The sequence below is a fragment of the Aphelocoma coerulescens genome, chromosome 10 (genome assembly GCF_041296385.1).
Source record: "Aphelocoma coerulescens isolate FSJ_1873_10779 chromosome 10, UR_Acoe_1.0, whole genome shotgun sequence".
In the NCBI taxonomy this organism is placed as follows: domain Eukaryota; kingdom Metazoa; phylum Chordata; class Aves; order Passeriformes; family Corvidae; genus Aphelocoma; species Aphelocoma coerulescens.
In genome coordinates this window covers 7,224,961-7,239,852 of record NC_091024.1, presented here as the reverse complement: position 1 = coordinate 7,239,852, position 14,892 = coordinate 7,224,961, and the positions used below count along the sequence as shown (strand labels likewise).

At 47.3% G+C, this 14,892-nt stretch overlaps 1 protein-coding gene across 7 annotated transcripts in view; it reads right to left on the bottom strand.

The window, feature by feature from the left end:
• CHD2 (chromodomain helicase DNA binding protein 2) overlaps positions 1-14,892 on the bottom strand; it is an 86,175-nt gene that overhangs the window by 32,917 nt on the left and 38,366 nt on the right. For 6 of the 7 annotated variants that reach the window (XM_069026262.1, XM_069026263.1, XM_069026264.1 and 3 more), the window contains 3 exons: positions 8,621-8,828; positions 5,797-5,883; positions 53-114 (listed from right to left, as the gene is read on the bottom strand). In XM_069026262.1, coding sequence (XP_068882363.1) covers positions 53-114; positions 5,797-5,883; positions 8,621-8,828 — 357 coding nt within the window. Of the gene's footprint in view, positions 1-52; positions 115-4,664; positions 4,786-5,796; positions 5,884-8,620; positions 8,829-14,892 lie in introns of those variants that run through there. The other variant, XM_069026266.1, reaches the window with a different exon arrangement.

The window sequence follows — 14,892 nt, the reverse complement described above, 5'->3', positions numbered from 1 at the left end:
CTGAGAAATAAACCAAAGCATCACCACTCAAACCCTTTCCTTAGAAACTTACTTTCTTTTCAACTGCTTCTGGCGTCTTCTTTTTGGGCTCTCATTTTCAGATTCGCTACTTGCCTTTAATTGAAAAGAAAGAAAATCAGGTTGTAGGCTTCACTCTGGACTGGCTTCTCAAGGATGCAAGTGAAACATGTGCCCGTGGGCTGAGCCCAGCTCCTTCCCCTGCAGCCTGAAGGACACTTTGGTGCAGAGCAGCTGCCTCCCAGCACCAGCACCTCAGCTGCACAGTCCTGCTGCTCTGCTCTCAATGTGAGGAAGGAAACTCTCTGCAGGAAGCCTGGAGAGCTCTACAACATCACCTATCCTGGAGTCCCTAAGCTCAGGACCCATCCACCCCTCAGCATCAACCCCCAGTGCCCAAGAGACACCATGGCAGCAGCAGCCAGGCAGACCTGCAGTGTGTGCAACACCCCAGGGATTGCAAACCCATGGGTGAATTTATCCCAACAAATGCATTATGATCTCTGCCTTCATTGCACAAACTTCCTACAAGGAATGAAATAAAAATATTGTCATAAAAAGGCAATATTCTCAGCAAAAGAGTGTTCCTGTCTTGTTGTTGGTTTTTTTCTCCCACAGCAAAAGTCACCAAGGACCCAACTGGGTCAGAGCCCTGTCCTGCTGCTTTCCTTCCTCCTAGTCCTACAGTTTCCACCAGTGAGGTCTCTGTGGCTAAATATATCTAGAGTTATTCTAACTACTTGCTGTACTATTTTAAAAGTGGGCATCACTAATTCCCACAGACCAAGATAGCTAAAATAATCTCTTTATGCTGGTTGTACACAACCCCATTTTCATAAAAACTAGTCAACCATGTAAACAGATCACCACACAGACAACAAGACTTCTCCTTATCTTCCCCCAGAAAACACAAATAGGCAGGGACAAAACTGAAGAAACCCATGTGAAATTTCTAAAGAAGTATTAAAATGACAGAAGTAGCCTCCAAGATTGCTTGCTCCACACACTTACTAGAAATCTTCTGCTTCTAGCTGCTTTTTGCCACAGTATTCAGCTTTGGCTCCAGGCCATGATGGACAGGTCTGTCCATCACCGTGGGTACCACAGTTTGCAACCCCTGACACCCCCACTGCCCTCCTGGACAGAGCTCACACAGCTGTGCACACAAGGATCTTGTGAAATGGTGTGAGCTGCAACGTGCATCCTTCATTCCCATTTTCCAGCTTTCCTTCCACCCGTAGAAAGGCCTGTCTCACTTGCATCAGTGTATCCATTAAAATCCACTAAAATACTGGACTCCATGTCTGACCATGAGCTTTCCTGGATTTGGTGTCAGATTTGCATGTGGCACAGTAACACCTTTTGCACCATATCTTACTACAAACACGTGTTCATCCTGTTTCACGGGCCTGCATGAAATCCCCATCTCATTTACCAAGCATGAAGCAAGTGCCTGGCAAACACCATGGAGAGCCCTACCTACCCTTGCAACACAAGCCAAGCATTCCACAGATTTATTTTGACACACAGAATTCAAAAGTCCTCAATTTTCCTTTTCTCTTTAATCTCTTATCCACTTTCTGAAGCTTTTCCTTTCTAATTGGGCGTGATTTTAACAGCTGTCCCTCAGTGCACGTTTACTTTTGCTGTATTTTGGCAAGCCACAAGTAAAGAGAGATGGATTTCTGTTCTGCCCTGCGTCAGAGAAGATCACATTGGGAGAAAACCAAATACAACCTTTAGCTCTTTGAAATTAATTCCACTTCTGTGCCAAAATCCCCTTTTCCAAGCTTCTAGTGTCCATTTTTCTAATGCCTATACTCTCTCCCTGCTCTGTCGCTGGGTCTACAAAGCTGATGACAATCTCTTCATGACTTTTCCTCCCCTCTTCCACCTTGAAAAATGTAACTTGTGACTGCAGCTCAGCCGCCTTCTCTTACACTTTTCAAAGGCACCATTGTGTGTTTTGGATGCATGTCAAGCCCAGCTCCATCTCCATTGACACAGCCAGTCCCCAGCCTGAGTCACCTGCCTGCCTTGTGCTCCCACATCCTCCCCATCCCAGTATGGAGTGCTGGGAAGTGCCATACTGCAGCTCCTTAGCCTCTCCTCCCTGCTCCATCGTGTCTCCTGGTGATAAATTCTTTGTTCAAGGAAGCACAGAGGACAGCCAGAGGGCATGCCAGGTCCAGAGTGTGCACCCAAGGCCCTGTCTGCCCACCACCACCATCAGGAACAGACTGATTGGGAAATCACATGCAACTTGACTTTTAATAACGTCACCTCCTTGAATGACACAAGCTAGACCGGCAAAGTCCGTCCCCAGTCCCCAGTGGGGCTTTTGTCAGCCCAGCAGGAGGTGCTCGGGTCACGCTGCTCACTCCAGAGCACGAGTGCCAGTGCTGGGCTCAGGCTGCCCCGCTGGGGTGCTGCTGCTGTGGCCAAGGGGAAAGATGACCTGTCTTCCCTAGCTCCCCTTTAGCAAACACTACAAATCTACCTAACTTATTCCTGCACCACTACTTCCAGCTGGACTAGGATCTGGCCACTTACAGTTTCCCCATCTCCAGCTTAAGGGATCAGCCTTCCCTCTCCATGCCTCACTGACTCCTCACATCAATTCTCTCCCTCTCCCAGCACATAAAGTGCACACACTTTTACTAGATTAATTACACTGCATTTTGCCGTGGAGCAAAGACGGATAAACATAATGATGCTGCACATGTAGCACCAAGAAGAGCAACACAGAACAATTCAAAGTTCTGCTCCTATAGATTATCCACCAGTGTCCTTGCCACTAGCCCAGGGCAGGAGAAATGGAGATTCCAGGCCATTGGAGAGGGGGTCCAGGTGAGCCTCTGGAGCTATTAGGAGAGACAATGACTTGCTTAAACAGATCCAGTAAGTATTTCAGCCTAAAGTCAAACTGAGGACTTGCTTATTTCAGAGCAAGCCAAGCTCTAGCGCTTCAGAAAAGCTGGAGAATCTCAGCTCACCAGGTTAGTTTTATGTCTGCTGAACCTCTCTTTCTCAGTGAGACCAGTAGCATTTGAAATACATGAGGCAAAGCATTGACCAAAATGCAAATGAGCAGAATTTTTTTTTCCAATAGGAAAACCATCTGTATTTTTAGAACACACTGGTGCGTGACTTCAGGCCTCTCTTTGACAGAAAAAATGCACTGACATTTGTCACCAAATTCAATCTGAAGCTATTCTTTTTATAGTAAAAATATTGTGTCTGGTTGGGGCACATTAATTTCTCAACTGCCCCAGAATCACAGAATGATGGAATGATAAAATGGTTTGGGTTGGAAGGGACGTTAAAGATCATCCAGTTCCAACCCCCTGCCATAGGCAGGGACACCTTCCACTATCACAAGTTGCTCAGAGCCCCATCCAACCTGGCTTTGAACACTTCCAGGGATGGGGCAGCCATAGCTCCTCTGGACACCCTGTGCAAGGGTCTCACCACCCTCACAGGGAAGAATTTCCTTTATCTATCTAACCTAAATCTGCCCCCTTTCAATTTGAATACTCTAAAAGGCACTTGGTTCTGTACTCCTCACATCCCCTGGCTGAAACCTGAAGCTGATTTATTAACTGCAAAGAAAATGTCTGGGGAAGTAGTGTTTTTACTAAAAACCTTACACATTCTCTTGTTCCTGGAGACAGCTCTGGGCCCCTGAGCAGCTCTGTGCTCCTATGCAAAGCTGCGCTTTCACTTCCCCGATGGCTCAGCCCACGCCTGGGTATTGATCACGAGTTATCACCCTCCCTGATCGCACCTCGGACACCTACACAAAGAACCCAGAAATCCCCAGAAGGGAACCATTTCTAACACACAAATAACCCTACCCAGAATGCTGCTCTCAGAGGACATGGTGATTGAGAAGGGCCCCAAAACCTGAACCACCTCCACCTGTGCGCCATCTCCCCCACACAGGTGAGTCACGGGGCAGCGCAGGGAGCTGGGATGGCTCATCCTTGCTCTGGTCTCTGAGCCACGCTGCCTGCACGATGCTCTTTGCTAATCTGCAGAGAAGCATTAGGGAAGAAGGCAGTTACAAGCCCCTAGACACTGTGCTGGAAGTCCCAAGCAGCAAGCAACAGGCGCAGGTCACTGGCGACAGGATTAACCCTGTGAAGGCAAAAAGCATCTTCAGACGTGCCTTGGATTTCTGCCACCTCCAGCAGCAGCAAGGAGTGCTCAGCACCACGCAGACTTGAGCTATGCTATTTCCTCTCTCCTGGTGTCTTCCAAAAGCAAGACTTTCTATTTCCTCCTGCTCTCTGCGAGGCCCCAGCACTGTGCTCCTCACAGGTCACACCCTCCATCGGATTCTGCTGCAGATGGGAGTTGCCCTGTGGGGACCAGTCAGTGTTTCTTTGGGGAGAGAGGGGTGAGGGGGTGCTCCAATTTTTTTAATTTCAGCTGTTTCACAAAAGTTGCAGTGGGGGTCATTTGGAGGACCTTTGGGGTTTTTTTGTTTTTTACAATATTTTGTGGTATAGCAAAGTTTTTGCATCTCAGATTTTTAAATTTTTTTAATTGTACCTTAAGTAGTAGAAAGTAAAGATATCGAAAAAGAAAACAACATTTGCAAAACCACGTAATATTGTAAAACAAAAAAAGAAGGGACTTACCTGGGCCCCTAAGAGGGCAGGGGGGTGTGCAGCGGAGCTCTGGGGTGGGTGTGAGGTCGCCGGCACAGTGCATGCCGGGGCATCGCACAGAGGGGCGGCCGGCCAGCCCAGCCTCTGCCAACTTGAAAAGGAAAACAAAAGCTACGTCAATGGTGCACCCCGAGCCCCTTCCTGACCTCTGCTCTGCGGGACAGCCAGCACAGGAGTCTGGGGGGGCAGCTGGTGGCACTGGGGTGCCACGAGGCTCAGCAATAACGCACCAGGGCAAGGAGCTGGAGACCTGCATGTGACCCCTTGAGCATCCAAATGCACATCTTGGTGGTGAAGCACAAACAGCCCGAATCAGAGAGCACCACTGGGCTCCTGCTCTGCTCAAAGTCTGCTGCTTATCTTCAGATTCCCAGCCCCAAGCCCCAAGCTCTCCACGAAAGCCTCTCTCTGGTTCTCTTACCCCTCTGCTATAGCTACTCAACTTTCCTGAAGACCTGCAGATTAAATGCTCCATGCAGAAAACCTGTCAGATGCAAATGAAGGTGGCACCTAATTTCTACATCTTCAAAAAAAAAACCCAACAGTGTTCTGAAACAGGAACAATTAGAAGGTTTGGCTGCCAGGCTCTGACCACTGCCACCTCCAACTGAAGCATAAAAAACTACCCAGTATTCAACCAAAGAAAAGTGATGGGTCATAAAGCAGCACACACACAAATGCATTTATTAGTGGGATCCATTCCAGGATAGGCAACGACTGTTTTGTTGCTATGAGGTGTTTCTGGGAACTTTCCTTTATTCCTGGTTGGATTTGTGTTGCGTTTTGATTTTGTTCTGTTTTTTTTATTACACAGACTCCTCTCCAGGATGTTCCTACAGCAGAGCATGACTTGCATTACGCCCCATTCCAGCAATCAGATCAGTGCATGCAGATCTCAGCCCACGCAGTGTCCCGCTCACTCCACAGGTCTCAGGACAAGCAGATCCAGATGCAGGACTGGGACCTCAACTGTGAGCTCCAACATCCATGCACCAAGCTGGGACTCAGTGTTTACAAGGCAATGCAGATGAGACCTCCCTTTGCTCTTTGGGTTTGGTTGGTTTTATATGTTCAGTAACCCCTCATCCTTTTTTTTCCTTACCTCATCTTTTATATTAAATCGTGACGGTTCTTGTCTGCTTCGGTTTGACCTCCTAACCCCATAAACATCAGGATATTCTTCCCACATCTGCAAAATAAACAGACCATCAGAAGGCCTGCTTCACCCCAATTATTTCTGACATTTTAGAGAAGCTTGATGGTGTTTAAAAAAAAAAAAATCAACAGAAAACCATTAGGGAATTAGCAACCAGTAGATGGACACTTTAAAAAAACTGGCTGAAAGAGATTATTATTATTTTGGGGTATTTGGCACCATTCTAAAGCAGCATGTGTTTATCTCAGTGTTATCTTTACAGTGGTCCATTTCTCCACCAAGGTACAAATCACTCTCCAGCTCCCTCAGGCTGGAGGACAGAGTGTTGAGGTAACCAGCCCTCTGCAGCACTGGTACCAAAGGTATGGAGGCAACACCTTGGACGTGGAATGAACAGACCTACCACGTCAACAGGGCAATTCTCTGTCACTAACATCTTCCAGCACAATTCCTTTCCATAGGGAATGCCCCATCAGCTGCCTGGAGACATGGCCAGCTGCAACTTCAAAGGTGAATCCTGTGACCCAGCCTGGATGGCAAATGGAGCAAGATACCCTGTCCTTTGGCAAGGCAAGGCAGTGGCATGCTGGTTCCTCTCCTGAATGCACTGACAGGAATGTGGTTTGGCAGGGCAGGGCACACAGATGTGCAGAGGTCACTGCTGGGAATGGTTGTGCTCTTTGCTGTTAAACGAGGACCTCACCAGTTTAATACACTGTGTATAAGAGCATGCAATTGTTCTTGTAGGTGGACAGGAGAAGGGGGAGACAAGAATGAATGCCCTGAGGGGGATGAATGCAGAGTTGTGTTGGTGACACAGGAAACAAGAGCTACACAGCAGACACAAACCACCACCATGCCCCTCAAAATCCTACACCAGCAATTCCTCTCTCCCTCAGCAGAGCTTACTCTCTTAGTTCTCTACATCTATTCATTTCCTTCTCATTCTCTCTGTCTCCAGTCCTCAAATATCTCTGCAAGCCACTGGCAGGAAAAGGAAATCAAAATACACTGCCAGACGCAGCAGCGATTGGGATTGAGAGCATGATGGATACAAGGCTGCAGCCCAGCAATTTTTCTGCCTCTGTTAAAGGAGTAATGGGATAAGGGACAGACTGTGACAGTGTGTATCTGTTGGGCATGCAAGTACAGAGGTACATTCACATGAAAGAATAAATCAAAATGCTCCCCAAACCATTTGAAGAACTTGTCTTTTCATCTATTAAATGGCATGGGTTTTGAATGTGGGAGCAACTTCCATGACAAATCTTAATAGCACCTAATACAGATTAACCTCACCTTCATGGGTGTATCTAGACAAATGCCAAATAAACAATAATATAATAATTAATTGCATTGGTTATTCAAGGGGAACTGGTATCAACACGCCTAGGTTAGACCCTAGCTAAGGAAGACACCCATTAACAGAGAAATTAAGGAAGGGAGAGGCTTTCTTATTAGAGGGTGCCCTGACCTTTTCATGTTTCATCCATACTAATTATCACCCTGCATATGGATGCACTTCCTCACAGGATAATGTTAACATTTTTTGTTCGGGACATGCTCTTGGAATCCTTCAGAGGGAGAGAAAAGTTCCTTTGGTGCCCACCTTTCAACAATAAACCACAAATTTTAATATAGTGTTACCACAACTGCCTTATAAACTCATCCTCTCTTGGCAGTCCAAACACTGGAGCATTTAGCCACAACCTGAGCCAGTAGCCTGGAGCTTTGTGAGAGGGAGAAGCTGGTAACAAAATCCTTCACTTCTCCCTAGCAGGTCCATAGGGAGCGCAGGCTGGAAGCACGGTCCGTTCCTCCTTATCCTTTACACACATAGCAACTTTCTCCATAAAACTCCCTCTCAGGAGCAAGCTGTGCCCAGTGCAACCCATGGCTAAGAACAACAGGATAGTTACACACAACAAACAAAAACAAGCTGACCTAACCAGAATTTTCTCCTTCCAAACTCAGTTCACTGAGTTCCTGTCTCCAAATGGTATTTGGGCTCCTCTTTCTAACTTCACACTACCCTATGTTACTCAGGTGCCTCCAACCCTCAGGCAAAGCAGGTTGAGTTGCAGCTTCTGCCCCGGGGAGTGCAGAGGGACACTATGTGCAGTAACATCCACAATCCCCTTTCCTGCTGGACAGCAAGTAGAGGGAAAACCTGGCTATCTGAGGGGTATTGCTAGGGAGGTGCTGGGAAGCTGCAAGGGGAAAAAAAACACAACAAAGAAGCACTGTTCTGGACTTAATAAATAATGGAAGTTAAATAGCTTTTTCATTCTTCCTCTTTTTTTTTTTCCCTATGCTTTTTTCAGAGGAAGAGTGATGTAAAAAAACCCAAAGTGGTTCAAACTTCAAAACCTTCTCCCTGATTATTTTTCTCATGGGGAGGCTTTACTACTTCTGAGGGAGAGGAGAGACAGGAGAGAGGAGTGGAAAGACAGAGGGAGAGGATGAAATGACAGGATCATGTAGTGATGGCAGGCACCTACCCCTCATTCACACTAGTCGGCCCTGTCATCATCTACCTGGTGCCTCAGGGGTTGTTCCACAAACACAGCAGCTCCTGCTCTCAAGGGTGACACCAGCAGGGCTCCAGCACACAGACCAGACAGCCTCTGGGGACACTGGAGGTCAGAGGCTGTTTGGTCCATGTGCAGCGTGGCCAGGAAGTTGGACACAGCTTCACTGAGGTCCTGCTGTCTGACCTTTGGTGGTGGTACAGGAGTAATGTGTCTGGGCAGAGCAGCAGGGGCAATACCTTTTTAACATCTGCTATCCTTTCCTTCTTAGAGGCTGGTTTTTCTTTGGTTTCAGGAGGGGTCTGTTGGGATTTGGAACCAGTCGATTCACTTTCAGATTCAGACTGACTCTCAGAGGACTCGGAGCTGCTGTTTGACTCGCTGCCCTGCTCACTTTCAGACTGGCTTGCAGAGTCAGAGCCAGAGGCTTCTTCGGATGCCGAGTGACTAGTGGTAGAGAAAGAAGAGGTTACATTTTAACTGCACTGACACAGCTGTGAAATACGCAGCGAGCAAACCTGAAACACATCCAAGCCACAACAACAGGCTTGGAAAAGCATGAATGCAAGCGTGGACCCTGCAGTCCTGAAGAGACACCCCGCGCTGGCATTTTGCAACAGAGGCAACTCCTTCGCAGGACTGACAATGAACACAGGTGAGAGTGCAGCCCCAGAAGTCCCTGTCTAGGATCTCCTGCTCATCACCAGAACAAAAGCAGTGGTGGTAGGTGAACAGAAGCATTAGTAGTACCAGAAGCACAGGTACTACTGGGAGGACCTGGCTGTCTTGGAGCGAGGAAGAATAAGGTACAGTGGGAGCTGCAGCATCCAGAGACCATCCGGCTGTATTAAAGATAAGCAGTTGCTCCAGCACAGCTCTCCACTGCATCCTAGTGTGGCCAGTGGCTCAAAATAAATCTGATACCCATTTTCTGGAAAAGGCCAGTATCAAATGCTATACCCATAACACCATGAATGATATTAAATATAATGTTTCTTGCAAAAAGAATGAATTCAGCAACAGGACAGAAGAAAGAATCTTATATGGACTTGTGGCTGGGGCAGCTCCTGTTTAAAGGATCACACCAGTGCTGTGCAGACTGCATTTCTCAAGCCAATAATGGGAGAGCAGATGACCAAGTAGTGTATTTCCCTCTTCTTTTTTTTTTTTTTTTTTTTTTAGTATCTTTATATACAAATGGGTTAACACACAGGATATCCCCTTAAATAAAGGCTCCTCAACAAAACAATGAGAGGCCAAACTATTTTAGGTGGCCAAAACATTCAAATACCTTTGCCCAATCACTCCCAACATCTACTCTTTTTATTTTAAAATCCAGAAAAGCAAGCTGAAATCTCAGTACACCATATCATACATGCGCTGGTAAGGCAGCATTCAAACCTCACTGTTACAAACAAAAATCCAGTGACAGTGATGCTACAAACTTTTGGAACAAGGAGCACCCCTTTCGCAGTCAGCTTTTCACTGGCAGCTGGATGTGTTTGTGATATTTAGGGGTTTACTTAGATAGAACACTATGAAAGATGAGTCAGGAAAACTCCACAGAGGGAAAACAGATCTTTATTTTTTTTTTTCTACTTTTGTACAAAAGTAAAAGAGTACATCAAAGGCTTTGCTCAGATCTCACGATTCAAGGAAGAAACAATAAAAAGGCAAAAAACCCCCAAACAAACAAAAAACCAACCAACCAAAAACAAAAACAAAACAAAACAAAAAAAAACCACCACCAAAGCATGTGCACGTGTACATTTACACCCGACTCCACGGGGATGACCAGCTGGGGATGCCCGGATGGAGCCGGGCCCGTCCCGCTCCCGGACAGGACAAATCCCGGGATCCGCGGCGGTGGGCCGGGAGGCGGGCAGGGGGCAGCACCCGCGCGCCCTCAGGCGCCGCCGCCGCCGCCATTTCGCGGCCGCCCTCCCGCCGCCATCTTGCGAGCGCGGGGCCGTGCCCGATCCCTGGCACGGAGGCTCCTGGCACTGCCCCGGGCAAGGGGAACCGCAGGGAGCGCGGCCGTGCGAGCCTGAGGGGACACAAACGGAGCCCCTTCCGCAAGGAGCGCGGGCAGCCGTCACCCGTGGCTGCTGTTATACTGTCCCAGCCTGGGTTTGAGGGAACGGGGTTGTTACAATGCTTCCTCCAAGCAGGGCTGGAAATTGAACTACGGCCATTCCAGGCTGCCCAGTCCCTCCTGCCTGTCCCTGTCCATGGATGGCGGTGATCCACGATAACCCAAGACGCAGCCCCACACACAGTGTCCCACTACACCCCTTGTTCTGCAGGCTCTACAACAGTCCCCCCCCCCCCCTTGTCCACCACAGCCCTCCATTGCCACAGCCATAAAGCGTGGTGGTGCCGCACACATAACCCATGGTGCTGCCACAGCCATAACCCGTGGTGGTGCCACACCGCTCCCGGGAATGGCGCTCCAGCAGCTCTGGGGACAGATGGTATCCATGGGCAGGGCTTGGCAGGACACCATCCCGCTGGGCCTCCACAAAGGAACGGATCTGGAGGCATCCGAAGCTCCGCTGTCATGACAGAAGCGGCAACATCAGGCTCTCCCTGAGCCATGTTGGCATCCTGTGTTTCACAGGGATGCAAGGAAGAGGAGGACAATTTTTCCTTCAATCAGATTTATTAGCAATAGCTGGAAGGAACAGCCCAGGCAAGACTGAGGCCAGACAGCTCCGACAGTATTTGTTCAGAGGCAGAACAGTAATTAATGTCCTCCTCCCACTATGGAGCTCTTTGTTCCTCAAAGCCCTAAGCTTTATTTCAAAGACACAGGGACACAGGCTCTCTGCACATCGATAGCCATAATTCACGTGCTTTATCCACAACATTATCTGAACACTGTAATTCTTTTTTTTCAGGCTGTGAACTGTGTCATTTGAAAAGAGGGAGACTTCTCTGGTGACATACACATCCATATGTGCAGGTATTTGCCTGCACACCTGCTTGCCCTACTAAGGAAAGAAACACAGATGAGAAGTGGTTACATCCTTTTGAAGGCTGTTGCAAATAATTCTTCTTTTTTAATGAACAACCTGTTATTGAGGCAAAATATGTGTTTGTCTTCATTTCTATGTTGATCAGATTAAAAAAATAACTGAAAGGCCTATTTCCATAAAATAATCCTTTCTAACTGTCACTGCAACAAAGCATTTCTACCTGCAACATGTATTAGCAACATTAGATGTCAAATCAGGTCTAACACTGTATATATCTGGAGACCTAAGTCCTCTTTTCAGAAGTTATTTTTGGAATTTGTCCTGGTTTAATGCCCCTAAGTTAGCATCCAAACAAGACCTACTTTCAATTAAACTATAAGTGAGGAATAAGCTATAATTAATTGTCACAAAAATCACAATTCAACCAGACCACCCTCCTCCAAAAACACCCACGAACATCAAAAGAAAGCAACAGATGGACCATTGGTAACTTCCTTGAAGTGAGAAACTCCTAAAAGAAGCTGAGATCTGCAAAGACTCAGCCAAATACATTCCTCTGGTTTCCAAGAAATACTTCAGGCTGTAAGTCTGTTTTAATGAAGAGCCTGCTCCTGACTTGAGGGGGAGCAAAACTAAGTCATCCCTTACCAAGGATATGTTCCTTCCAAGAAATAAGTAGCTGAAAGGTAGTGATAAGACCCTTTATAGTGAGGCATCTGAGTTTAAAAGGCAATTACCACGTGCCTGAAGCCTCCAGACTTTGCATTTAATATTTCATATATTACTTCATTTTATAGGGGATCATCTTTGCAAACAGCAGATCATTTTATAAGCTCTCAGTAAGAACAAACAGTAGATATGTTTCCAGAAGGTGTGGGACAGCTGCAAAATATATGCATTTGTGAAACCAAGAACTGACCAGCGAATAGCTCTAACTGGGACCATTCTGCCCCAGTGTTTAAAATGTGGCTTTTGAGGGACAGAACTTGAATTCAGACAGGGGAATAAAGGAGGATTAATAACCCAAGAACCTCCCACAAGCAAAGCTCCTCCCAGCTTTAAGAACTGTTTGTGAATGTTATGAATCTAAACAAGTTTGAATCCCAACAGCAACATTCCACTGAGCTGTGCAAGCTCTGCAGGGATTCAGCACCAGCAAAACCAGTCCATGAAGGCTGGAGAAGGATCTTGGCAGATTATCCCATGGCTGGATGACATCAGGGGCTGGATGACAGCAGGAACCGTTATGTTTAACTCCCGTGCATTGTTGGCCAGAGCGTCACGAGTGCTGTGGGTAACTGACACCCAGGTGCACATCCACAGCTCACTGACACCAAAATGCCACGGGCAGGTGGCTGGGACAGCCCCTCCCCACTCCCATCCCTCCTCACCCTGCAGCCCATGTTCCCAGCACTGGCTGGACCTGCCAGGCTTCCTGATAACACACCAGAGAAACAGCAAGTCACCACCGGCTTGGCTTAAGCCAAGTTCAGACCAAGCCTTTACAGTAACCGGGAACAGTGGAAATAAACTGCACTTGGCAGTGGCAGGCAAGTTGCAGAGTTGAAAAGTAATAGGTCAGACTCAATGATCCCAGGGGTCTTTTCCAACCTAATAGATCCTGAGAAAGGGGTGAGCAGCCTGAGGTCCGGGGGCAGCCACTGGGTCAGCTGAGCCTCACGCCCTGTCCCCACAGCCCCACTGGCCTTGGCAGGACCACAGCAGGGTCCAGACTAGGGGTGTCTGGCAGAGCCAGCTCTACCTGAGAGGGGTTTCTTGGGCTTCCACAGCTCTTCAGCTCAGGCTGCCAGCTGCTCCAAGACGCTCCCATCCACCAGCAGAACCAACCTGAGATTTACTCCAAAGTACAGAGCAGCAAAGCCAGTGCAGGCCACCAGCTTAAAACTATTTTAACAGGTCTGTCTTCCTTAAGTGACCTGCACAAACTGTGGGACACACAGGCACAGTGACAAACCACAGAAGGCACAAACACACCGACTGACATGACAATTGTGCTGCTGTTAAACATTTCCTCTGAATATCTTATCTATAAATGTGATGTTCCCTATTATGAAGAGAAACTATTCACAAGAGCATGTGGTGACAGGACAAGGGGGAATGGCTTTAAACTGAAAGTAGGTTTAGATATTGGGAAAAAATTTCTTACTGTGAGCGTGCTGAGGCACTGGAGCAGGTTGCCCAGAGAGGTTGTGAACATCCCATTCCCTGGAAGTGTTCAAGGCAGGTTGGATGGGACTCTGAGCAACCTGCTCTAGTGGAAGGTGTCCCTGCCCATGGCAGAGAGGTTGGAATGAGGTGATCTTTGTGGTCCCTTCCAACCCAAACCATTCTATGTTTCTATATAAACATATATGAAATGTCTAAACAAGCACCATCAATGTTGATATGTGCACTCAAGTCACAGGGTGGCTGTAAAAAGGCACTAAACCATGTTAAATTTAACCTTTCGCCTAAACAAGCCAGGGAGAGGAACACAAGATGTATTCTAGCTATAGATCATTGGATAAAGAGAAGATAATACAGGTACCACAGAAGAGTGAAAACTGCATGGGATCTATCCCTTGTTGGGCGGGGGGGGGGGCAGGAAATGAGCAAATACCACAGTAATCATAGACAAGGCCATACAGACACAGCACATGGAGTGTGCAGGAGAGCCAAGTGAAGGACAGATTGTGATACTGAAGATAAATAAATTCATTCCTAGCTTTTTGAGTTCCCTTGATTTTATTCTGCAAGTCTACTGAAAAATGATTGGTGCTTGCCTGTCTCCCAAGGCAAAGATTTTCTGAGTGAGAAGCCTTGAGAAGGGTCATTCGGTGAAAGAGCTTTTCCAGTTTATTTCCTGCAGGGAAAAGTAGAAATGGGGGGAAGGGAAGGAAGAAAAATACTCCTGCTCTTCTACTCTCCATACCTATGCATAGTATTTTAAAACACTGACCTATCTCCAAGCAGTAACTTAAACTAGAATATCCTAAACACAAACAGGCTCCTCATATTGTTTAGGAGCGAGTCTCAAACAACTCTGAATACTCAGAATACGGTTTGTCCAACTCTGGGCTATCTTTCAAGGGCCACAACAAACTCCCATTGTTACAGGGCTGCCCCTTCCAGATTACCAACACATTCTTCAAAGAAGCATAAAAATATTTCCTTAACCTCACTTTGTGACCAGCAACTTTTATTTTTTTCCCCTTAAATAGGCACGTGAGAAGTTCTCATGGAGAATCCACACTTCTCCCACCTGTGCCTGCAAACTTGGCTTGCAGGGTTGGGTGTTCATTACACTTACACAGCAGTAGGCACAGCCAGGCCATGGTGCTGCTGTACCATCTGATGGATTATGCACCCAGCAGGTATCTATCCAAAATATCCACCTGAACTGGGCTGTGAGGCTTCCCAGCCTACTCTGGCCACTTCTACTTACCCCAGCACAGGACTCCCAAATGCCAAAGGCAGAGCTAAATATATCCCTCACCCTCTGCTGCAGCTCAGCCAAGCACATTGGGCTATCC